Here is a 26,693-nt window from a genome sequence, read left to right on the forward strand (position 1 = left end):
TTTATGCGCTTTACAACACTGGCTGAGAAATATGTGCCTTCGCTTGCTGCTGCCACCGCCGCCAACAGCGACGTTCAATAGGTTGTCAAGAGATTTGGTCTCTCACCTGGTGAGAGCTGCAGCTGCTTATGTCCTTGACGACGCAACTCAGCGCAGCTTGGAAAGTGTTGCATTGTCATTGTTGCCACCAACTGATTCAAAGGTATTAAAAATTTATTGAATTTATTTTTATGTGTTCATAGTGCTGCTTCGTCCCAATGCTCGTGCGAAATGCGCGTTGAGCTGCACTTAAGCTTACGCTGTCAAAGTAGCCACAGGTGTGGTAAGGATTCGAGGGCGTGCCTAATATGTGCTTAGACATCCAGTTGAGCTGTTGAACGTTGCTTCTGCTTACCACACAATGCACATCGCGCACACAACAATCTAGAAAACTGAATCACCACTGCTTTGAGTGGGCGCCAAGGATCGTAATGTTGCATTCAGTTAAGTTTCTCAATATATATATATATATAGTATAGTAAGCGTACTTGTCTGTGAATGCTCAGTGGCGAAGGGGGATGTGTCTGTCAGTGGGGAAATAAAGCCACTCTAGGAAGTTTGAAATGTGTAAAAATACAGTTAAATACTTTCCATTTACTCCTTTAATGCTGGAAGCAGAGTCCTAACGGCTCTTATTTGCCATGTCCTTACTAAATTTTATTTTTAAAGAGAAAATAGACAAATTTATATATTGGTATATTAATACCCCATTAGGCTTAAAATATACCGCATTCGTCAAAATAAACCAGATTTTCAACCAAGGCAATTAAACCATGACATCTGTAGTGGCATTTATCCATATAAACTTATTTGAAGAATTAAGTTTTTCCTTTTATTGCTAAACTTTTAGGAATCATAAAAAATTGATTTATTATGATCCAAAAATCGAGGCTCTTAAAATCGAGATTGCTTTATGTTTTTTGACGACTTTCATTGGAGGTGGGCAATATTTTAAAATAAATTTGAATTACGTGTAACCATACCAAGTGTTATTAAAATTGCAGCTTCATCTCTTATAGTCTTTGAGTTCAGACTAACATTCACAGATACTGAAAAATCGTGTCAGCGTCAATAACTGGTCAAGTATGTATCTGTATAATTGGGTAATATCTCTTTGTGCGTCTTACAAAGATTTCTGTTGAGATAAGCTCAGAATAATTTCCTATAATACGGGTACCGGATATAAACATGTTGTAGTTTCTTTGACTCCAAAAAGTAACAAGTAAGAAAGCTACAGTCGAGTGTACTCGACTGTGAGATACCCGCTACCCATTTTGAATAAAAGATATATATTTTGCGATATTTTCTCGCAATATACCGAATATACTGCAAAAATACTAAAAATATACCAAATTGTATATTTGGTATATCGACATAGTACCGTATTCAAAATATACCATAGACGGCGCAATATACCAGATTGTCAGCCAAAGCAACTAAGACCCCTAGTAAGTAGGCGTTTTTGCCCATACAAAAGTATTTCTTTAATAACTTCGATTTTTATCTGATCGCAACCAAATTTTCAGAAATCATAACTACTATAGTAGTTATTATATATACCAAAATTCGGAACTCTAGCTTTAAAATTACGCTTGTTATTCGATTTTTTTTGATTTGCGGGGGCGGAAGTGGGCGTGGCAAAAATTTGAAACAAACTTGATCTGCGTGCAAACATAACAAATGCTGTCGAAAAAAAATTGTAGCTCTATCTCTTATAGTCTCTGAGATCCAGTGTTTCATACGGACAGACGGACAGACGGACAGACGGACAGACGGACATGGCTATATCGTCTCGGCTGTTGACGCTGATCAAGAATATATATATATATATAGTGTCGGATATGCCTCCTTCTACCTGTTACATACATTTCCTGCCGGCACAAAGTTATAATACCCTTCTACCCTATGGGTAGCGGGTATAAAAAACGCGTCTATAAGTTTCTTGAAATCGAAATGTGCCTAAAAGTCTGAATGGTTATTGATGTATAACCATGTTCGCTTGAACACAGATCTCAGAAACTATATAATAAAGAGACACCTGACATTTTGTATATGTTTCTTCATAATGCTCTCTTGTGCGAGTTTCTTTGAGAATTTTGATATATTTTGCCAATTCCATGAAAATAAGATCTTTATCCCGTATTTATCAAGAGATTAGCTTGGAGCTTAGCATTTTCATTTAATAATCAGAACATAAATATGGAAGATATTCCATTGTTTCTAATAAAACTATATTTCCTACTGCAGATTTTACTAACTATGTAAATTATGTGAACACCTTGATGTCAATTACCAGTTGTCTTTTTAGTCGACAAAGGAATCCATCGAATCTTAATATTGTTGGAAACATAATACATTATGTATGTTAATTGAAAATAAGCACATAAATATTACCGACATTCCGTTTTCAAGTTATCATTTGTTTTATTTATCGTTTTTATGAATATGTATTACAATTCGCGCTAGAACCTAAGAAAAAAAATATGCTGAAGAAAAACAGGAAAATTATAATGACGCACAATATTTTCCGCAGAAAGAGAGCAGAAAGAAAAACAAAGTGAAGAGGAAATAGAATACATATACTTGTATGATACATAGATAAAAGGCAAACGCTAAATGCTCAATGACGGACAACGTTTTGCTTCATTTTAAATGCGCTTTTGGAAAACAACGAAGCGAAATAGATAAATAATAACATTTCAGCGGAAATAAAGCAATTGTGGGCAATGTCATCTGCGTTGGCAGGGCAGGGGGATAAAGGGCAAAGAGCACAGATAGCAGAGAAGTGCGAAACGGATGCTGCAAACGAAATTACTCAATAGACAAATTTCTTTTGCTCGCCATAGAGCGATTCGTAGAGAGAGGGCGCCAAATGTTCAGCGAGGAAAATCTGCAGTTTCTCGGTAGCTGTGACGGGGGTGTAGCGGGCCATGGGGAATGTCCTGGTAACGGCATCGATGAGCACACGCAACGTTGGCTGGATATCAGCGGCCTGAGGGTGAAGAGCTCGTTAGCTTAATCTTCGCTAGATAGCCTGACTTGCAACTTACCTGGCGTGAATATTTCTCCACAGATGTCATGGCCGCCTCGTAGTAGTCCTCGCCGTAGGTTTTCTTTTGCTCCGAGGATAGTTGATTCCACATTTGCTTGGCCTGCGAATAGACAAGAGTTTTAATGAGCCTCTTACTCATCTCACAACTATTTTAGTGCCCCTTCGCCCTCTCGCCTCGTTTCAGTAAGCTGCCAACTGGCGCATTATAGTAAAAACTGAAACTGAAACTCGAACAAGACAAGGCAGGCGCCGCATACCATGCGATGTCCTTGTCATTAAGCACGAAATGGCCAGGTGCATAAAAATGACTGAACAGTTGCCATGTCGTCAGTTACCATGTTGCTTGGGCAACACTCTTGGTCAGCTCACCTGGTCGCGAAGCTCAGTTTCGTTGAGCCAACCGTTGCCAGGAGCAAACTCGCCGGCTGCCACCACAGACACATCGACGCCGCGTGTGCGCATCTCCTGGCGCAAGCAGGCAGCAAAGCAATCTACAGCCGCTTGAGTGGCACACTGGATGCCACGGACCGGCGAAGGCACACGATTCAGTCCAGAGGTGAGGAACACCACACGACCGTGGGCACGACGCACAAGTGGCAGGAAGATTTGAGTCAAACGTGCGGCGCCTACGAAAAGTAAATTCTTATTTTTAGAATTTCTAGGAAACTTTCTATCTTTCTTTATGTATGTTGAAGAGATACACAATGATTACACAAATTACAATCCGTCGTCTACTGAAACGGATTGACTGCAAAATGTGCTTGGCACAGTGGCGCCATCTCTTACCGAGTAGATTCAGATCCAAGCTTTTGCGCAACACAGCAAACGGTATCCACTCCAGTTCACCAAGGGCAATCCAGTGAGCGCAGTGCACCAAAGCCCACAGGCCTTCGGCTCCATGGGGCAAATGTTGCGAAACATAGCGTGCAGCTTCTAAAAGCTGTCGACGTATCAAAAGTTGAGTGTTAAACCTCGCTAAAAAGCATGTGGATAAAAGCTTTCGTGAGCTTTTTGCCGACTTACGCTTGTTTCGGAGGTAACGTCAACGTGCAACAACTTCATGCGTCCAGAGGTCTCCTCCTTGAGTATCTTGGCCTCGTCCGAGTCATCGATGGGTGTGTTGAAGCCAGCATAAACGGTAAAGCCCAAATCATCCAATTTCTTGGCCAGATACCAGGCCAATGGCGAGTCACAACCGGTGATAAGCACTCCCTTGCCTGGTGCGGATACCTACTTAGGTCAATGAATGAGAGGGTGACAATTGCGATGGGTTATTGAACTTTGCGCGCAATAAATATGGTTGTATGACCCTTTCGGAGATTTTTTAAGACATTCATTAATTAATTTTCAATAATTGTATTACCAATTATTTGTCAATCTGAGGGTGATGTTTTGTGTCTATGCCTATAGATGAGAGTTTGAGGACTCAGTAATTAGTATTTCGGTTTCTGTTCTGCCTTACTCATTATCGTCATTTGAGATATTTAACCTTTTGTTGTGTTTAAGTTGCCTTCATGGGTTTTTGACCATTTTGAAATTGGAGATGCGACCTTGAAATCAGCTTCAGAATGTGCATCAAATTAATTGAATTCCGAAGAAATTTTCTTTTGCTTTTATTGAGTTTTAATACATTAAACTCAATATCGATAAATTAAAAAATATCACTAGGATACTGAATAAAGTTGCTTAACTATAGAATTGTTCAGAAGAGTAATATAATAATATAAAAGGATTAGTTATTTTAAGGCAATTATAACAAAACAAATGAAATGAGTTTCACATTAAAAAAAAATTTATTTTAAGGCAATTATTTATTATAACAAAGCGGAAAGAGTCCCAGATTTTAACAAAATTATGACGATATTCTATTATACTTTCTTGGCCAAGTGAAGTTTTATCTTTTTGAAGGATTTTCAATTTTAGAATTGCTAACAAAAGAAGTTTCGCTTTCAAGGAGCCATATATTCTTAGCTGTCCTCAACTCAACTCAACTCAACTCAGTTCAGCTCAGCTCCAGCTCTGACCGACTGACAGTGTTGCAAACACATGCGCAAATACCCACACCAACACACGAACACACACACATAGACGAGGACAAAGATACACAATATACGGCAACAAAAGGAGGAAAGAGAGAAGCAGAACGTATGCACTGACACTTCCGCTTTAGACATACTCTCATTGTGCCTGACACGGTGTCTGTCGTTGTCTGAGTATGTTTGTATGTGTGTGTGCGGGTGTGGGTGTGTGCCTGTAGTTGTATGTAGGTGTCTATCGGATGCTTGGTACAAAAGACAACCGCAGTTTGTCCAAGTCAAGTCAGATAGAAAGACAGCTGGACAGCTAAACAGACAGACAGACAGACAGTCGGTTGGTCGGTTGGAGGCATGACAATGAGGCAGGCAGTCCAGGAGGCAACTTGTCTGTAGTGGCGGTGCCATAATTCATCATGCCATTAGCCAACATCTACTTGTACATATCTATATAATAGAGTATATAGCAATAGTTTGTCATCCTATGTAGTATTGGTAAAGGCTCAAGTGTGCGTCTGTAGTGCGTCAATTGTGAGCTCGATGCGAGAGTGTGGGAGTGGGAGTGGAAGTGAAAGGAAAAGAGCTTGGCTCATTGTTCGAGCTATTAAGCGGTTATAAAGTGCTCGTAAAATTCTTAAAAAAAAATGCGAAAAATAAAGTGTGTATTTTTATTATCTGTGTGTTGTTGACACCCATTAAGACTGACCGACATTTTATTGGTGGCAATAAGTGTTTGGGCTTATCAAATCTGTTGGCGCTTGGGCATTAATAAAAATAGAAATAAGTACACACGGAGTCTCGAGTCACAGCAGAAGTCAAAGTCTCCTCCCACCTCCAAAGTTCGCACTCCACACTCTATTTTGGTATTCCCATCAAAATGTCAGCTATTTTGTAAGTTTTGGTCGAAGCCAGCGGCAAGTTTTTTGTTGGCACTCATTCTCTTGATCCATGTGGTTGTTTTTGTTGCTTTTTATGCGACTTTATATTTTGCCATAAACTTTTGGTCAACTTTTGCTGCTACTACGTGAGCTGCAAGGATGCTCTAGCATTCCCTTGTTTTATCTTCTCCATCTCCCTTCCTAATATTTCACTTTTTTCTTCGCTGCCACCCCAATTTATTGCGGTTTTACTGAAATTACTTTAAAGTTTGCCCAAGTAAATTGCTGTGGTGCAACAAAAAGCAAAGCGAGCTCCCGTTAGCAGGAATTGCACAATTAAAATCGAGCAAAAACTGCTTGCAACAAAATATTTAGAGTCAATTAAAACAACTCGAAGGCTAAGCAAACACCAACTGTTGCAACTGTTTGTGTGTATAGAATGTAGTTGAAAGGCAACGAATGCATTGAGTTTCCCAGTGCGAAGAAGTCGGAGCATGTGCAAACCGGAAAATCTATCACGTTTCTCATCAAAGAAAATTTAATTTTCCAAATAAGAAATGCCGAAAAGTCTCAAAGTTTGCAGACCAACATTTAATTAAAATCAATAAGAAAATGGATAATCTTTCGCATTCATTTAATACTATTGTATATTGTTTTAAAGTTTCAACTTGCTTTTTGTCCTTCGTCACTCAATTGTCACCTGATCAGCACTTTTAGTGTTCTTCCTCTCTTGCTGTCTCTGGCTATCAGCGAAAAAGTGCCAGCAAACGGCACTTGTGCCAGTTTAACAGCCTTTTCCGCCGCTACAAAAGTAAAAGTGTTTGTAGGAGCGTCGAAAAAAGCGGCGCATGTAAAGCAACCTAAAAGCGATTGCTGCAACAAAAAAGGTTTTTTCCAAAGTGCAGTTGGCTACGTGCACGGCATAAAGCGAACGAATCGACGCGTCATATAACCTCCCAACCCCCTGCGACCGCAATGCAATCGAATCTTAGTAAGAAGGAGACAGCAAGGAAGAGAGAGAGATAGAGATAGAGAAAGGGTGGTGGCGCAGTCATTTCGTGTCTATAAACACGGCAAGCTGCGGTTGCACGTCGCTTGGGTCGGCGCTTTTTATAAACGCGCCCAAAATAGACGCAAGTTGCATGCACCCAAAAATAGTAGTAAACCGCCCTAGAAGTCGCCGCAGTCGCAGCAGGTGCATGTCAATCAACTCGCGTCGCAGGGCATTTAACAGAGTTGTTGTTAGACAGCCGGAGTGCGGAACTATTGGCGAGCGGAAGTGCGGCCCGGTAAAGCGGAAACGGGCAAGTCAATGAATGGGCAGACCCAGAGACGAACGTATGTAGTTGCCTTGCCTTTCATTTAAATGCATCCGTTATTGCATTTTAATTGCAAATAGAATAAGATTTACGAGTAGTTTTTCAGCTGCAGCGCAGCGCAGCAGGTGTTATCTGCAACTCGGCAGCGGATGCGGCTGCGACTGCGGCAAACGGCGCATTTTACGCGCACTTTTAGCCAAATTTGATAAATGCCCAACAGACACGCGATGCGGCTGCCAGCACTCGATGTACGATGTAGACCTCACCAAGTGTGGGCGTTAGGTTCATTAATTTGGCTTACATGGACGAGAGCACAAAAACACCGCAACGTATACGTAATATTTCTCATATAATGCATTATGTTTCCTTAATGTGCAAACTGCAACAAGTTAGCAGCATTTAATGAAATCAAATTGCATCTAAAAGGCTTTACCCTCAACTGGGGTAAGTCTATCCTGTCAGGCTTGGTGCTGATGTTCTGACGAGGGACACAGAGAATGGAAATGGGAATGGGTGTGTGCTGAGCATTATGCGTGCAAAATGTAAACAACAACAAGAAGCGGGCTGGGCGAGCACATCATGAATTTCATAACATGTGCCTCAATTTGTGAGCAACAATTTATGACCGTCGAGGGCGCAGTCCGTAGACCAAAGACCGAAGTTCTTCTCATTTAGGCCAACTGACCCATGTCTATGCTTTCAGCAGAGCGTAAGTCTACTCTTTAAACGGGGTATTCAAATTATTTCACAAACTCTGTTGCATTTGCAAATAATCTTTTCGAAAAGGGCATTCAATGTCTGCTGCACTGCGGTCACTTCTTTCTAAGTGTGTGTGGGATGAAAATAATGGGTGCCAGCTCGGATGATATGAATTAAGTAAAAAGGGGACCATTAACCCATAGAAATATGATTACTATTGTAAGTGGCATGAACTTTGTTTTAACTTTAGACCGATTTCGGTGACTGCACTTTAAATTAAACTAATGGATTTCTTGAAGTTTAATATAATATTAAGACTCTCAAGATAAAAACTGTACGTCTAAAATTCTAGGAATATCTATATTCGTGAGAAATTAACAAGTTGAAGATAGAATATAAATTGTGCTCTCGCAAATGGTGCTATTCTTTGCGCTTTGTGCTAACAATTTTACTCGTTTTGCTTGTTTTTATAGCGCTGGCAGCACTCAGTTTTGCCATGGGCACTTCACTTACTATCTGTGAATGAAGTTGCCTCGCAAGCAGCGGATAAAAACACGCTTGACCGCCTGAGATGCTCTTTTAACATAAATCTACATAAATTAAATGCGTGGGGCAGAGTTTAAGTGAAAAATGGCATACAAACCGCATACAAATTGTCCCAACAAGGCGACGAAATGTGGCTAAGAAAATGCGACAGAGAAACAAAGCGCTAAAAAAAAGGCAAACGCAACAACAGCAGAAATGAAATGAAATAAAAAAAATTTAAGGGAAACACGCACACGCATGCACGCATATTAAATCAGTTGCTAAAAATAGAAGTGAAAACCCAAAAAGGAAAATCCCTCGAACCAACAAGACATACCTACAAAAAAAAAGGAAAGCCACCAAAAATGACAACAAAAATTTATACGAATTTTTGGAGTTGCTGTTAAAGTATTTAAGTTGGCGCATGACACAAAAAAGTGACAAAAAGAAAGCAAAAAAATTTTACATAGGAGCGAGCAAGACAAATAAAGGAAAGGAAGCGAACGGCAAAAGTCATTGAACGTATTAAGCTGTAATAAATTAATTAACTGGAAGTTAAAAACCATTTCTGTGTTTTGGTTGAACAACAACGCACGCACACAGAGAGAAGAGTAAGGAAGAGAGAGCGTATTGCGAATCCTTTGGCAACTTCACGCCATTCACATACGCAGGTAATGTTGAAGCATTAAAAGCTTTTCGCTTTTCGTTCTCGCATTGCGCATACGAGGCGTTGTACAACTCCGCGTTGTAGAAGTCATTTGCAGCTTGTTTTTCGATTTCACTCCACACAACTAACTCGACTTTGCGCGGCAGACAACACGCAAGGCTTTAACTTTGTGCCAAGCAGTCAGTCAGCTATTACTATACATGCCACACACAACTTTCATATTTCGACAAAGGATTAATATAAATTTTTGTGTTTCTGTTTTTACGTCTTGTGCCTCCACAAATTATGTGCGTGTTGGCATATGAAAACTAAACTTATCTATATTTAAAATATGAATATAGTTTCGTTGAGGTTTTGTTTAATTTTCACCGTTGCCTGGCTACAAATGTTGCCCCCTGGCAATTGTGTTAATTAATATTTAGAGCGATATCCGCTGAGGTTGGACTTTTCTCAAGCTAAGCATAAATTGTCGATTGAATGTAGTAATTGCGTCTTCATTTATAATTACCCAAGTGTTTTCAGATTATGCAACAAGATTGACATGTTAAAAAAGATCAAAAAGCAATCAAACGAAATAGTTTTCTCGATGTAAATTGAATTTAAATTTATATGAATGTTAAGAATATACAACTAATGTAAAGTTGAGCAAATTTTCCGATGAACAAGAGACAAGTAAGGAAGAAGATATGAAGAGAAATACAAAGTAAAAGGGGAGTTAAGGATGCAAATGTCAAATGCAATGCACTTCACAACAGTATAAATGAACTAACTGAATAAGTTCACTTTTTATCGTGCTGTTGCTTAATTTTGTTTTTTAGTTCATTTTTGTTCATTGGTATACTTTTGATCTTTATTTGGTTCTTGCTCACATGTTCCATTTTTGATTATTCATTCTTTTGCTCTTAGTTGTCTGTTACTATGTTTTATGTTGCCAGCATTGAAGTTAGATTAAAATGGATACTGCAAATTTGTGTTGTGAATTTTCAATTTAAAGTAAAAAATAAATACCAATATTTTTTTATTACAATAGACTTGAAGTTAAACAAAACTACAATAAAAATAGAACGATGAACGAAATCGAAATTGAATGACTATAATACTAAATGTACACTTAATATTAAACAAACCAACAATTATCGGAACTGTGAATAAAATTCAATTATGAACAATGATACGAGCGAATTGAATGATCTAGTTCACTAATCAACAAGTAAGAAAGTTACAGTCGAGTGTGCTCGACTGTGAGATACCCGCTACCCATTTTTAATAAGGGCCAAATATTGCGGAATTATTTTCAAAATATACCGAAAATACTAAAAATATACCAAATGATATGTTTGGTATATCGATACAGGACACCATTCAAAATATACCACAGACGACACAATGTACCAGATTGTCGCCCAAAACAACTAAAAGCCCTAGTAAGTAGGCGTTTTTGCCCATACAAAAGTATTTCTTTAATAACTTCCACAATTTTTATCTGATCGCAATTAAATTTTCAGAAATCATAACTACTATAGTAATTATTGTATATACCAAAATTCGCAACTCTAGCTTTAAAATTGCGCTTGTTATTTGATTTTTTTTGATTTGCGGGGGCGGAAGTGGGCGTGGCAAAAATTTGAAACAAACTTGATCTGCGTGCAAACATAACAAATGCTATCGAAAAATTATAGCTCTATCTCTTATAGTCTCTGAGATCTAGGTGTTCATACGGACAGACGGACAGACACATAGACGGACAGACGGACATGGCTAGATCGTCTCGGCTGTTGACGCTGATCAAGAATATATATACTTTATAGGGTCGGAGATGCCTCCTTCTACCTGTTACATACATTTCCTGCCGGCACAAAGTTATAATACCCTTCTACCCTATGGGTAGCGGGTATAAAAAATGAACGAACGAATTTATTCAGCAAATTGAACGATGTTTACACAACACTACTGCTGTTGTGCTAACAGTATTTGGATGACAATGTAGGCGGTTTGGTGGTTGGGTTGAGTGGCTAAAAGCTTGTCTTTTCTGTTGTTGCTGTTTGTGCTGTTGTTGCCAATTATGCGCGCAGTTTGTTGTTTGTAACCTATGACCTTTAGCAGTGAAATAGATGAGGCTGCGGGTCTTGTTATGTGCAATTGCATTTTAATTTAACTAAAATGCGCATCAAACGAAAAATATAAAGCCGAGTCTGAAAACAGCGATATGCGAGTATGTCAAAACCGAGCTAACTAGTTGGCCATGATGTCGAGGCGATTGAATGGCTTGCAATTCTTAGAAACGCAAACGCATTCTGGCCACATGAGCCATGTCCTTCGTTTGAACCATTGTCAGGCCGGGCACGCCAATGCCATTGCCTTTTCTCATTCTCCAGAGGATGTGTGTGTGCGTGTTAGTGTGTATGAGTGTGTGTGTGTGTGTGAAGCAACAGGCCACGCGCGACACCATAAAAACGTAACTGAAAAGAGCTCTGGAGACAACAACAAGGCAACTGGGCAAAAACACAGGCAAAAACGCAACGCAACTTCACACATAATGACATTTTATGATGTACGCCATGTGTGTGTGAGTGTGTATTTCGCTGTGGAATGAAAACATGAACTGGCCGCGTTTTATATAGCCTTGAGCTGTAGCTGCTGCTGTTGCTGTTGCGTTGCGCCATTGTTGCATGTGTCCCGGAGGGCAGAAGCAGAAAGTCAACGTCTGGCCAAGCTGGAGGAGGGTTACAGCAAGAGTTTGGATACCGTCTACATAATTGACAATGGAGCCAGCAATTTGCAGGCTGCAACTTTCTTTTTTCTTTCTCCTTTTATGCTTAGTGCTCTTTGCTTTTTGCCGGAAAGCACACACAAATCAGCGTAAAATTTGTCAGCGCTTTAGTTTTTATGAAGCTGTAAATGCGACAAAGTGATCAGAGCTGCTACAGGATGCGAACGTTTCTCACAAAAGGCCAACAAAAAACTAGTAAGAAAGCTACAGTCGAGTGTACTCGACTGTGAGATACCCGCTATCCATTTTGAATAAAAGCAATATATTTTGCGGTATTATTCTCAAAATATACCAAATATACTACAAAAATACTAAAAATATACCAAATGACATGTTTGGTATATCGATGTAGTACACCATCCAAAATATACCATAGACGGCACAATGTGCCAGATTGTCGGCCAAAGCAACTAAGACCCCTAGTAAGTAGGCGTTTTTGCCCATACAAAAGTATTTCTTTAATAACTTCGACAATTATTATTATTTATATATATTATTATTATATATACCAAAATTTGCAACTCTAGCTTTAAAATTACGCTTGTTATTCGATTTTTTTTTGATTTGCGGGGGCGAACGTGGGCGTGGCAAAAATTTGAAACAAACTTGATATGCGTGCAAACATGACAAATGCTGTCGAAAAAAAAAAAAAAATTATAGCTCTATCTCTTATAGTCTCTGAGATCTAGGTGTTCATACGGACAGACGGACAGACACACAGACGGACAGACGGACATGGCTAGATCGTCTCGGCTGTTGACGCTGATCAAGAATATATATACTTTATAGGGTCGGAGATGTCTCCTTCTACCTGTTACATACATTTCCTGTCGGCACAAAGTTATAATACCCTTCTAACCTATGGGTAGCGGGTATAAACATTCACATAGGTAAACTATCCGTTTGGTGTAGCTATGGGAAGTGCCTTGATAATATCTGACTTTACCAACATTGTCGGTGCGAAAAGATAAAGAGCATTGAAATGTTTACGGCAGTTTCTGGTCTGGCTTAAGAAAATATATTAATAAAAAGACTAGTCGAGATAAGCCTACGATTTTCTTCTAAATAGAACATATTGATAAATATATTTTAGATATCAAATGTATATACAACAAAATTTAGTAAATATACATATGACAGAACATAATACAAAATTATATAAGTTATTTAAGAAATAATTGTAAATGGCAAAAAGCGGTATTTGTGTCGGGTTATATATTGATATATGTACCTGATATACCAAATATAGCCTTTGATATATGTCAGTATTTTGTTGTATCCCTGTATTGCTTTTATTAAAAATTATTAATGCGAATCTCACAGTCCAGCATACTCAACTGCAGCTTTCTTACTTGTTTTTAATAAGAAACGGCTCGCTTGAAATTAGGAGATTTTCAATTTCTGTTTTATTATGTATACTATTAATAAATTATTTAGATTGGCTTGTTGACCATCACGTAGTAATTTGCGAAGATTATTAATATTATTTAAATGAAATATGTCGATGGCTAGTTGCTAGCACTTCCTTCTTTTAGTTATTATATTATTTTGTATAATAATTAACATGTAAATAAATAAATAAATAACTTGTTCTGCACATGATTGCATTCAGTATAGACTTACGTATTTAATATAATCTTTAGATGGAAAACTCATCGGCATTTTATATTTAATTTACTACTTAAATAATGAAGCTTTCCCATTAAATAAACAATGTATTAATTAATGAAATCAACTCAATGTAATATGGAGGTAATTTAGAGAATACCAATATGAAACTGTAAATGGAAATGATTTATTTAAATTGAATTGAATTGAACTGCATTGGTTTATTTATTCATTTTGGAGATACTTCTCTGTTCTCTGCACCCTGAATGCTATCCAGTTGCAATCGCACTAAGCTTCAACGCAATGCATCAATTGAAAAGTTTGTGCATACAAATTAAATAGAAATTTAGCGGGAAATGTGCGTTATATACTCGATGGTTGCCATTACAGAGGACGCTGGGAGTAAGTTACGAAGCGCACAAAGTGAAACTCCATTGATGCAAGTGTGCCTCGGAGTTGCAGGTGGTATCTGTGCTGTGTGTATGACAGCTGTTCAAACTTGAGTAGCAAGGGGCAAGTTCAAAGCGGGAGCTAAGACCGGCAAAGAGAATTCAAGATGCCGCAGCCAATTACATTTTAATACGTCAGCAAAGTGCTGCGCTCTAAAATAAGCAAACAATCTAAAGTGTTGCAGGAATGAGTTAGATGGCTGGTCAAAGGACGCGGAGTGATAGGTTGGGCCAAAGGGTGTGTCTGCGTGTTGAGCAACAGCTCATTAGTGGCGCTTACATGGGGCTATTAATTCAATTATTTACACTGCGACAGCGATGGCAGCTGACAAAGCAACACACAAAGCAACGCACGCATACATGGCGTATAAGTAATGTTTAATTCCGGGAATTTTCAGCAACTGAGTCAGAGTCCACTGCTGCAGCTGCGAACACACACACACACACACACACACACACACTCTCTCTCTCTCTGTCTCTGATGGGCGACGCTTAATTATGCTTATTACACTAACTGCAGCTGTAGCTGCATCCACACAACTGGACAGTTGCGCGTGCGTTCGCACTTCCTAGTTGGCAGTTGGCAGTTTCCGTTTCTATTTGCCATTCAAATAGAATAGAATGGATAAAGAATGATAGCGAATTACGGATTTATGCAGCTGTTGGCACGGATAAGTTCTGTCGGTTGCCACGTCCTCAGATGCCGCATTTATGAGCATTTCATTAGCTGTGCATTTACATTTCAATGCACACAATTTGTGTTGCATACTCTGAGGCGCGTCAGCAGGTTACCAAAATGCGCTCTCGGGTGTATCTGCGAGTGCGTGTTGACTGCGACTATGTTTATATTTCTGTGCGTGTGCGTGAGTGTGTGTGTGTAATTTAATTTGACAAGCGTGACATAAAAATGAAATGCACAACGTGATGCGAAGAACAATCAAATGACTGACAGAACTCGATTCCATCTCACCGACTGACTGACTGACAAGGAGACAAAAAGGCAAAGAAAATGGCAATTTTGCATTGGGGAATCAAGAAACGTAGCGCCTAAAAACAAATAGCAAGACATGCCAGAAACGCTTTTTCCAAATGTACCCAAAAAAAAATATATATATATAATATATACATATATATATATATATATATTCCCGTTAAGGGTTAACAGTTGTCGTTGTCAATGTCCTTGTTTATTTTGCCAATGGTTTTGCTGGTGCTGCTGTCGTTGTTGTTGTTGACGGCTAGTCGGACTAATCAAAGACAAGGACATTTTCTGTTGTGCATGAAATGACAGCATAGCTAATTTTCACTTTTAGGCAGTGTGAGTGTTTGCCCTTTCCAGTGCTGAACCTTAAACTGATTATATGCTGATGCATATGCTAGGCTAGTGGTTGTTGTTGCCAAAAATAGACGCTGGATTGCTCAGCATAGACAATTCTGTACAGTGGCTGCTAATTGGCGACGTTGGGGTGCAAAGCGAAGTGAACAACATTCACAGCTGTATAACGTGCTGTTTCTATTCTTGCTACCTCTATACCTCCCATAAGTATGCCAATCTATTTTTATTGTATTTTCCATATTTACGTTAAATATTTTTTATACCTGGGTAGAATGATTTTATAACTTTGTGCCTACAGGAAATGTATGTATACAGCCAGAAAGCGGCATCTTGATACATACATATCTACATCCGCCTCAATTTGTATGAACACCTAGATCTCAGAGACTATGAGAGATAGATATTTATTTCGCCAGCACTTGTTATATTTGCTCGCAGATCAAAACTTGCCCAAAACGCACATTTCCGCTCCCGAAAATCAATAAAAATAAAATTTTTAAGCTATAGTGATTTTTGGAACATACAGTAATAACTATCAGACAAAAAATTTACTTACTACGGGTCTTAGTTGCTTTGGCTGACAATCTTATATATTTTGCGCTCTATAGTATATTTTAAATGTACTATACCAATATACCAAATATATCGATTAGTATATTTTTAATATTTTTAAAAGAATTCCGCATTGTTTTGCTTTTCTTCACAAAGGTTGTTGGTTTTTTTAGCTAAATAATAATCGAGTACTCTCTCAAGTTTGGCATATATTCACTTTAACACTTTTATTTCCATTTTAAATTTAAATTATGTGTATTTAGTTAATATATCAAATGATGATATTTTCTCAATGTATTATTAGTTAGTTTGTTATACATAATTAGCTAAATATGTGCATAAAATATTAAACATCGAATTCCATCGCATATTTTGTTACGCATTTCTTTTTTAAGTAACTGATTTGAAAACGCGTCTATAGCTTTGACAGCTTTCTTAGCTGCTTGGCTGCGTGTGTGAGGCTTTCATCTAAAATTATAGAAAATGGCAAAGGTCACATGCGTGGCGAGCCTTGACGCATTTGATTACTCTTTTAGCTGAAACTGTTGCCGATTTACGACAACAGCGAATGACGCTACCAAACCAACAACGACACCGACAACGACCTCTGAATCCATGCCAGCTCCTCGAACGTCGCCGCTCACTTAACTGTATTGGATTGTGGTATTTATTTAAGCATATATTTATTTCAGTTTCTGTTTTTTATTGAATTTAAAGCATCGCCGAAGGCAAAGGCATTGACAAACGTCCTTGTGCTGAGGTCATACGCTGCGTATAAGCAATGCCAACAAAGCCTCTGAGAGTCAGAGTCAGAGTCAGGAGACAGAATAAGGAGGGTGGAGTTCACAGGCTGCAGCTGCAGCGAGTCCAGGCACAAGACTGAAGCTCTTAATTATCCTGGTGGCCGGACTGCTTATTACGTTAATGTCTGGTTGCATATCGCGCATGCAAGCGAGCAGCCGGCAATTGCCAGGACAATGCCAGGAACAATGCCAGCACATGCCAGAACACGTCAAGCTGTCTTATCAATGCAAAATGTTGCCTACGTGCCCGAGTCCGACTATAAAATGAGTGGCCCAATAGCAGCAGAAGCAGCAGGAGCATGACCATCAGCAACAGCAGCATGAGCTTTTGTAATTGCCAGACAGAGTGCCAAGCAGCCAATGAGAAAATGGCCAACATCAGCAGCAGCGTTGCTCTGGGTCCTTATCCGGCCATATCTTGCGTCAGCCTGCTGGCAGTTAAGCTAATTAAAGTGCACGCAAATTTGAATTATCTGACGCCTTCTGTGGCCACTTTCGGCGCCATTGATATTTCAAGCCAAATGGGCAGCAAATGAAGAAATATCTTTAGCATTATCTACGCCGATTTACAAAGAAATGAATTCCAGTTCTCGAGCTCGTCTATCTGTCTGTCTGCTTGGCTCACAGTCTGTGTCCCCATATTTATTAGACGCACTGTGTGAAAGTGCGTTAAAGGAAAACAAATTGCGCAATGTGGCAATTTATGCTCACAACTTGAACGTTAATTCAACTTTAGCAAATCAAATTGCATGTGAAGAAGATAAAAGAAGCAGCAGGCAACTAAAAGTGAAATGAATTCATTGCCAATGAAAATGTGAACGTGTTAAGTCAAATGGGTAAGAAACAAATGAAATGTATTGCGGTTGGCAGCTAATGAACTGTGCCACACATATAATGGCAAATGTTACATTGCGTCTGCTAATAATAAATTAATACTGATTTATTATTTCGAATTCTAGGAACAGTCGCGAGAACCAAAGATGCTTAAGAATTAGCTTATATTATATTATCAGATGAAACTCCATCTAAAAATTGATAGAATATTCAAAAATTTAAATTTTTTTACTAAAGTGCTGTGAATATTAGAATTTTGTATAAATATGTCTGTCAACTTCGAATAGTATTAATAAAATTATTGTTTTATAAATTTCATTGTAATTTAATAATAGCAAGTATATGGGAGAACGGGATCCTATTTATAATTAGAGTCGCGAGTATACATTTTGATTAGAGACATGAGCACACTTTATGACGAAACCGAGAAGACGCATAACACGCTAATGACAACAATGACGTGATTTTTATACCCGCTACCCATAGGGTAGAAGGGTATTATAACTTTGTGCCGGCAAGAAATGTATGTAACAGGTAGAAGGAGGCATCTCCGACCCTATAAAGTATATATATTCTTGATCAGCGTCAACAGCCGAGACGATCTAGCCATGTCCGTCTGTCCGTCTGTCCGTCCGTCCGTCTGTCCGTCTGTCCGTCTGTCCGTATGAACACCTAGATCTCAGAGACTATAAGAGATAGAGCTATAATTTTTTTTCGACAGCATTTGTTATGTTTGCACGCAGATCAAGTTTGTTTCAAATTTTTGCCACGCCCACTTCCGCCCCCGCAAATCAAAAAAATCGAATAACAAACGTAATTTTAAAGCTAGAGTTACGAATTTTGGTTTATACAATAACAACTATAGTAATTATGATTCCTGAAAATTTGGTTACGATCAGACAAAAATTGTCGAAGTTATTAAAGAAATACTTTTGTATGGGCAAAAACGCCTACTTACTGGAGGTCTTAGTTGCTTTGGCTGACAATCTGGTATATTGTGCCGTCTATGGCATATTTAGAATGCGGTACTATATCGATATACAACATATACCATTTGGTATATTTTTTAGTATTTTTGCAGTATATTTGGTATATTTTGAGAAATATAATGCAAAATATATAGCTTTTATTCAAAATGGGTAGCGGGTATCTCACAGTCGAGTACACTCGACTGTAGCTTTCTTACTTGTTTTTAATAGTTTAACCATTCACATATTGACCTTAACTTTAACTATATGAAGGATAAGTAGAGGCATTCATAATATGTAAGACATTTGTAAAATTAGTTGATTATTATAATGATGCTTTATCACTGCAAATATGTACCAAAACATTTTTAGGAAAAATTCGTTTTTTATTTTTTAATGTTTTGTCCAATTAATGTAACGTAACGCAGACTTGGAAATGCGCATATATATATGTATGTACAACACAAATCTGAAGAGGTCTCTTGCAGTCAGTCTATGGCTATAACTGTCTTGTGAATTTTTATTCAACTAAATATTGTTATTTGTATTCATATTTTGAAGTTAACAAGTCTTGTCCATATACCACATGGTATTTGAAACACTGTTCTCTGGCGGCAGAATATGAATTTCGCTACACTTTCGTGAGGTTTCCTAGAATTTAAAATTTGTATTCATTACCGAAACGTTACTCCGAGTGGCAGTGTGTTGTCTTACGTCTGAGCTTATCTGCTGCTTATTTATTTGTTTTCATTTTCATTTCCATGTCGAAGTCAGTTGTGAAATGTCAAGAGAGTGCTGAAACTGGGGTTGGGAAAGTGTGTGAAAAAGTCAAAGCGCTGAAGCCAAATGCCTTGGTGGTTAAAGGCAAGGCCGAGGATGTTGTTCTTCGGTTATTTGTCGTCCCAACCGTCTGTATTCTTGTCCTTTTTGTTCTATCGTCCCGAGTTCTTGGCTTTGGCTATTTTTAGTTCGAGTGATTTGTTTTGCCTACTATTTTCCGCCAGTCTTTTTGTCCTTTTTTGCCTATGCTCTTTGTTATTTTTGCGGTTTGGCACTTGTAACATGCAAATTTTCGTAGGCTCACACAATCAGTTGCAGAAGTAGAAGCAGAAGCCCCAGCTTCAGTAGACATGACACAACGCTATGTCCCACCACCCGAAACTGAAACCCAATCCCCAGTTTGTCTTCTGTCTGTGCCTGTTTTGGCATGTGGCCTGGCCCCGAGACTGGTTCAGGGCTCCCAATGTGGTTGGCCCGCCGACAGTCGACAGTCGACGGTCGGCAGTCGGTGTTAAAAGGATTAGAGTGTCTGAAATGGACTAGTGGCATATTTCAGAGTTTACTTCCGAGAGTGTAAAGGGTCGGCTAACTGCTAACCACAAACGCATTCCGTATTCCGCATTACCCTTATAACAAAACTTACCTTCACAAAGTGATAGAAGAGCACAGCTCCCACAGTGGACAGGGCAAACCAAACGAAGACCGCAAATGTGGAGATGTTGGATATATTCAGCGCGTGCAGTAGATGCGAGCTGACAATGGCCGCTGCCTGGCAGAACAGAAATGGCATAAACAGTCTCTCGAAGATGTCCCATGGAATTTCCGCTGATTTTTGTGGCAAGGCCGATATCGAGCCACGTCGCAATGAAGCACGACGCGAGGCGCGGCGCTGCATTTGAAATGAAGAATGTAAAAATAGAAAAAAATAAGATTTCCATTTGTATATATGTAACATATGTATGTATAATACTATGTAGATAAAATCAGATGTAATTAGCAATAGCAAAATTAATTATGGACAAGAGTAAAGTACAGCGACAGCTTCAGTCGAGTCTGGTCCATAGCAAGTGCCAACTTATTTAATTATTCATTTCGTCAGTTTGCCAAAATATTTAAGCGAATTCCGCTGTCTTGCGATGACAGCTCGCAGTCGCTACACGACGAGTCATGTTATGGCTAATTGTCTTGTTTAATCAATTGCAAATAGAGGTATTTCTCTGTACATTATAAAAACGATTGTTCAGCTCATTTGTTTGCCTTGCGCTCAATAAACAACGTGATTTTATTTAAATTATTGCATTTGTTTTTGCGCTTTTCTCTTTTCCCATTCGTCGCCGCTTGTTTTGCGGTTGATTCGCGGGATTTGTTTGTGTTGTTTATACTAGGATTAGTGTCATACAAGCACACACACAATCACACTCACACTCACACTCACACTCACACTCACACCCACACACATCAATGTAGTCGCAAATATTTATTTGTTTTGTTCTTTTTTCAATTATTATCGTAAACTCTGCTGTTCGACTGATTTCGCATGGCAATATTGGAATGCTTCCATAAATTCAACTCAAAAATGTATTCCATTAACGTCACCGTTAGACATCTGTTAATCTCTCTTTAATTTTTCAATAATGAATCTATAATTAATGATTAATCAATTTTGTCTATGTACGTGCGATGTATTGAAATTAAACAATTTTTTAATTAATTTTCAACATTGTGTAATCAATTAAGCAGGCAAATGAAATGCAAAGGACCGATTCTCTTTTTGGCTAGACTAATTCTTGAAATTATTGTAAATAATTGAATATATTTGATATATTTTTCATTATTTTGTTGTACTGTAACTTATTATTCTTAGTCTTAAGTTACCGGCCATGTAAACGCATAATCGCATGGTAAAGCTGCCTATCGATATAAGTTTCCTACTGATATTGGCAGCTGAAGCGTAAACAGTCGTGTTTTAATAAAGTTTAAGTTTGACATAATTATTACAAATTTCATTCATTTGTTAGTAATTGCTTTGAAATACTTGTTTCTAAGAAATGAAAGTAAACATCGATAGCGTAAACGCCAACAATTACTGATTAATCGAATTTAATTTGATCGCAATTGCAGTTGAAAAACCACAAAAACCCGAACTACACGTTCAATTGCCATCTATCATGTCCTTGCCACCGCATTGACATTGACGTATAGCAATTACACATGACATTCGTGTTTGAGTTTGCATTGTGTACTCGCAGTATGTGGCACACTCATGTGCAACTGGCAAACGTAACACTGCCAAAAGGGTAAAGTCAAGCTCAACACACACAGACAGAGAAACTTTTGCCTCCTTCCACATAAATCAACGACAGTGTGAAATAATCAAATTGTGGCATCTGCATAAATAGAGCCAATTGATTTATTCGCACGAAAATAAACCATTTCTATTGCTGGCTTCTTTCTTTTGGTAAATTGTAAAATGGTGCAGCTATTTTTACACTAGCTCGAAATAAATTGAAAGGAAATCGACGAAATCTTGTTGGCACACTTGAATTTCCGCCAAATGCGTTGTCGTCATCGCTATCGCTTAGTAATAGATTATTTTCTAGTTGCGATTTGACCTTGTCACCAATTTTCTTATAATTCTAATTATTATGATTTGATCCAATAATCCTAACTTGTTTTTTTTTTTTGCTGTGCTCAATGTGTTTGAAATACTTGTGAAACATGTAAATTCCGAGTGAAATATTTTGGAATTATTTCAAAACTTTTTGAGTAAAAATGTTTGACGATTTATATGCTTGATTTCTCTGCTCAGCTGCCAAATATTTTTCAGATTTTATTTTGGAAGGAGGTTCTATAAAAAAAAGTTGTCGGTTCGACTTCGGCACGTACTATAAATCAGTTTGGTTTGTCGCCTGGCCGCATTATTATTAATAAGCTAAAGATATGGAAATATTTTTAGCCATGCTCTAAAGAATCTTTTCTTTCGCGTGGTTTGTGTAGCTTTTCAAGTATCTCTAGTATTCATAAGTGCTTGAAATAGAATTGAATCGAAATTTCTGGCAAACCATTGGCTATTAAATGCAAAAATATTCAACAAAAAAGGTCCATTAGTAAACGTTTTATGACTCTACAAATTGTCGAAAACGTAAATTAAAATGTTTACATATGTTTAAATTTGCGGAGATTTTTAAAATGAAATGATTAAGTTGTATTTGTATATGCACTTTCATTGCACTTGTCTCTTAAGGCTAATAGCTGTTGACCCACTTGGATGGCAGCCATTAAGTGAATTTTCGTAATTAATTTTGTGGCACGTTGAACCGCAGCATGACTTCCTTATGACGTTTGTTAACGGCCCAACATGGGCGTGGCTGTTGCTGTTCCTCAAATCGGACGGAAGAAGGAATAAAAGAATTGTTGGCTCGCGTATTTGTCTATTGGCATTTCTGGGTTAAACCAACTGGGCTAAGTGTGGCTAGGTACACATTTGTTCGCGTATGTGAGGCTGCTTTTGGCTTGTTTGCATGCAAACCTCAATAAATTTGGCTTTCGGCTAAAGTAAACAAACCTAAACGCTAAAAACGCGACAATCCGCCAATAACTTGGGTAAACTTACCATATTATTGTCGAAGACCTGCATGACTCCGGCTGCTGGATTTGCTCCTGCTCCTGCTGCTACTGCTGATGCGGCTGTTGGGGGTGAATAGGGGATAAAACCCTTTTAGTACTCATATACTATTATTAGCTAAATCTATTATGTTTTGTTCTCAGTGCTTTCACTCACTTTCACTGCTTTGCTTATTATATAATTCGAATCGAATTGCAGAGAACTCTTTCTCGCTCTCTTTTCAAAAATATATTTTATTTTTTGACTATTTCAAAATTTGTTGTCGAGTTGGTTTCGCGTTTGGCTCGTGGCTGGGCGCACTGAAACACGTCGCGGCACTAAGCGAGGAGACGCCGCCCGATGCCTATGGCTGCCTTGCAGCTGGCTGGGGGCAAACATGCGCTGCCAGCGTCGCTGTCGCCGTTGACGTCGACGTCGACTTCGGCATCTGTTGTATTTCAAAATGCTGTGCAACGTACGAACTCGCCGCGAGATTTGTCGTTTTGATTTTTTAAAAATATATCTGAAATATGTATGTGGAGAATTGCGTACATATGCAGATACACTTACAGATACAGAAATATTTAGTATATAAATATACTTAAATACGCATACTCGCGCATAATTTTCTCTTTCTGTGTATGAAATTATTTATTTAAATTTGTGCTCGCCGCACAACTGTGGGCGCCGCATTTAAACTCGATTATTATTATTATTTTTTGCATTGGCTATATTTCCATAAATTTTTTTGCATGCATAAATGTTTTTTCAGAATCATGTTTGTGTCTGCCAATACATTTATTTAGTTACTCTTTATGAGTTCGATTTGCTTAAATACTTCTCCTCCTCCTCCACCTTATTTTTCACTGTCGAATGCATTGTTTGAGTGCTTGAATAATTTGAATAACGTTTTGAAAACTTGGGAACATTAAATACAAATACAGACATTAATATTTATGAGATATACGAATGGGACAGCTATTGACCCTAACGTTGCTCCGTAACTTTTGTTGTATTCATTTTTTATTCATTTGTAAATTGTATTTTCGTTTTTTAAGAAAATTCTCTGACCAGGAGTATTTTGCTTTTATGCGAATGTTGTAGTATTGTAGTGCTCAACAAATTGTATAAATAATCCATTCTGGGAAAAATTAATGTTTTTAGGAATGAATGCACTTATCTATTTACATTATTCTCATAATTCACATATTTTTATCTAACAAAATATACATTTCAATTAATAAATATGATTTAATTTACATTTTTGATTCCGTTTAAAGGCTTAAATATTTAAAATATAAATAAATAAAAATTTCAGTTTATGTTTACATAGTTTAGTATATTTGTGTTGAATAGAATGATTTTCAAATGATTTTTGGTTTATTTATTTAGCGAGTTGCTCTGAAATTTAAATATTGAAATGGTTTTACTTGCAATGAATTTCTCAGTTAAATCTTTTCGAAATATTATATGTAAAAATAATGAAATGTGAACAGCTGTTATTTTGGAAAGTATTTCATCATTGTCCACTCATTTATTTTTAGTTACATTTCATTTATGGTCTGGTATAAATAAAATGCTTTCCACAAGTGATATTTGTAGAACACAGATGCGTCGATATATCTATCTGGAGGAATATATAGAAGAGCATAGACTGTAGTAGTGTGTTTATGTGCTCATTTATTTAATTTGTATATACTTAGACACACTGGAACTTTGGTTGTTTGTGAAATCTCTGATTATTGTCCGTGCGCGTTGTCTGTCAACGTTGCCAAATTAACAACAATGTTTTCTTTTTATGAACGTGCCACTGCGTGTTGTTTGTTGTTTTTCGGTGCTTCTGATGCATTTTAAAATAGCTCAGCTAATGGTTCAACTGTATAAAGTTTTCGTGTTTCTCTTTCGCTATTTGTGTTTTTGGAAAGCGTTTCCTTTGCTGCTGTTGCTGCTGCGACACTTGAAATATTCTTGAAATGATTTATGGTTTTGCATTCAACGCCAAAAGCATAAAAAACGTAACAAACTAGGCATAGAGCCATCAATCAACACATGAGATTATTAATTGTGGATGGTATTTTTAATTCCAACTAGCATACATGTCAAGTACAGAACATCATTCAGGCTACGAAAGTTTTACAAAATTCTAGTTAGTGGTTGTTTCAGGGTAAAATGCCACCGAAAAAGAAGCACAAGATTGTCGATTGGGGTGACGATGAACACTTTTCGAAGGACCGCAGCATTTTCTTCATCGAGCACAGCACCGAGTGTCCCATATTCCAGGTCAAGGCCGACGAGTGCTTGACCTTTTTCCAGCAACGCATACCGGAGCGCGAGTTCCAGCTGGTGCGCAACAAGAATGGCAAGCAAGTGCCTCGCGACGGAGCCTTTGAGGTGTGTGTTGCCCAGAATGCTCGCACCTCGGAGCACGTTCTGTGGTCCGGTTTGGCCAAGGGACCGCCGAGGCGGGATAAATTTCCCCGCTACGAGGAGCTGGTGTCCGATGTGCATCGTGTGCTAAAGAAATTCTACCCGGACAAGGCTGTGGGCTTCGATGATGATGAGGATGCGGAGATGTAACTGGTTCATTACCGTTTACAGTTTGTCATAAAGGCAAATGAACAGTGACAGCCACACAATGGCAACCTAAGGCAGGGGCATTATAACGCATGAATTATTTGGTATTTTCATAGCCATCATATTTCCATAACAATGCGGCAAGAAAGCAAAGCTAATGTGTCTTATTGTCACACGCACATCACAACACACACACACGCACTCACACACATACACACACAAGCATGACACACTCCCATTCAGCGCATTAGCTCACACCTGTTTGAAAACTTTATAACGCTTCGCACAAGTCAACTGATTAGCAGCCGCATTTTTAGACTCGTCAGCATCGCGATCTTCTTCCTGATTCGCTGTAAAAGAGACTACGCAGTGTTTATCAGGCGTGCTGCTTGTATATCGTTCCTTAGGTATTTGTTTGTAGGGTATTCGATGGTCTTATTTTGAATTATCTTTCTAGTATTACTTTGCCGTTGTTACCTGGCAGGTGCCGCCCTGATGTCGCCTTTTGACAGCTCTAAACGCTAAATTCAACAAAGATAATACACACCCACGCACACACACATGTACGTAATACATATAAAAATAAATACAATTGAGATAAGTGATTCGCATCGTCGCGTCGTCCCACTGTCTGGGGCCACAGTGAATTTCCCGTCAACTCGTAAACCTCTTTCTTTTTCACTCAATCGCTTTCGATGCTGACAGGGCAAATACCCAAATGCAATTTCAATATATGGAACATAACAATCGGCTTATGACAACAACAGAAAAGCTACCAAGGCGAACTATTTGATTTGATAACAAAAGTGACACAAAAAACTAACCCAAATGTATGGCAAATAAATTAGAAAACTGCACTGCATGAAAAGAACAATGGGGTAAAGGGTTAAATGCAATTGATTAAAAATATTCTGTAGAGTTTCATTTTAAAGTTAATTTCTATACACTACGCAGCACTTGAACTAAATTAAGGTTTACTACTCAACACTCACACACACACACACATTTAAAATGAGGATGCTATGAGGAAGGAATGTGGAAGATAAGAGAAGAAAGAAAAAACGTCATTAAGAAAAAATCGGTAAAAACAAGACATTAGAGAATCGATAACAAAGCGTTACTTGTTTGTGGTCGACGCTGTTGCGAACTATGAGCGCAAATTATAAAAGTTAAAGATATTTATTTTTTTATTATATTGTCATA

At 38.1% G+C, this 26,693-nt stretch overlaps 3 protein-coding genes across 7 annotated transcripts in view; 1 reads left to right on the top strand and 2 right to left on the bottom strand.

The window, feature by feature from the left end:
- Positions 1-2,438: 2,438 nt before the first annotated feature.
- Positions 2,439-23,258, bottom strand: LOC132790400 (D-beta-hydroxybutyrate dehydrogenase, mitochondrial). Its single transcript, XM_060798900.1, has 8 exons — positions 23,094-23,258; positions 22,926-22,999; positions 19,956-20,201; positions 4,115-4,321; positions 3,878-4,031; positions 3,461-3,717; positions 3,090-3,191; positions 2,439-3,031 (listed from the first exon to the last, which is right to left on the bottom strand). The coding sequence occupies exons 2-8, from the start codon at positions 22,947-22,949 to the stop codon at positions 2,855-2,857; spliced, it is 1,167 nt and encodes a 388-aa protein (XP_060654883.1). The 5' UTR covers positions 22,950-22,999; positions 23,094-23,258; the 3' UTR covers positions 2,439-2,854.
- A 1,729-nt stretch (positions 23,259-24,987) lies between these two features.
- LOC132789267 (selenoprotein H) lies at positions 24,988-25,648 on the top strand. The gene has a single exon (XM_060797172.1). The coding sequence runs from the start codon at positions 25,086-25,088 to the stop codon at positions 25,491-25,493; it is 408 nt and encodes a 135-aa protein (XP_060653155.1). The 5' UTR covers positions 24,988-25,085; the 3' UTR covers positions 25,494-25,648.
- The window catches only part of LOC132789265 (uncharacterized), a 56,762-nt gene continuing 55,301 nt past the window's right edge, over positions 25,233-26,693 (bottom strand). For all 5 annotated transcript variants that reach the window (XM_060797171.1, XM_060797169.1, XM_060797170.1 and 2 more), the window contains one exon: positions 25,233-26,510. The gene's annotated coding sequence lies outside the window, so the exon portion shown is untranslated. The remainder of the gene's footprint in view (positions 26,511-26,693) is intronic.

This window comes from Drosophila nasuta, chromosome 3 (genome assembly GCF_023558535.2).
Source record: "Drosophila nasuta strain 15112-1781.00 chromosome 3, ASM2355853v1, whole genome shotgun sequence".
Taxonomy (NCBI): Eukaryota; Metazoa; Arthropoda; class Insecta; order Diptera; family Drosophilidae; genus Drosophila; species Drosophila nasuta.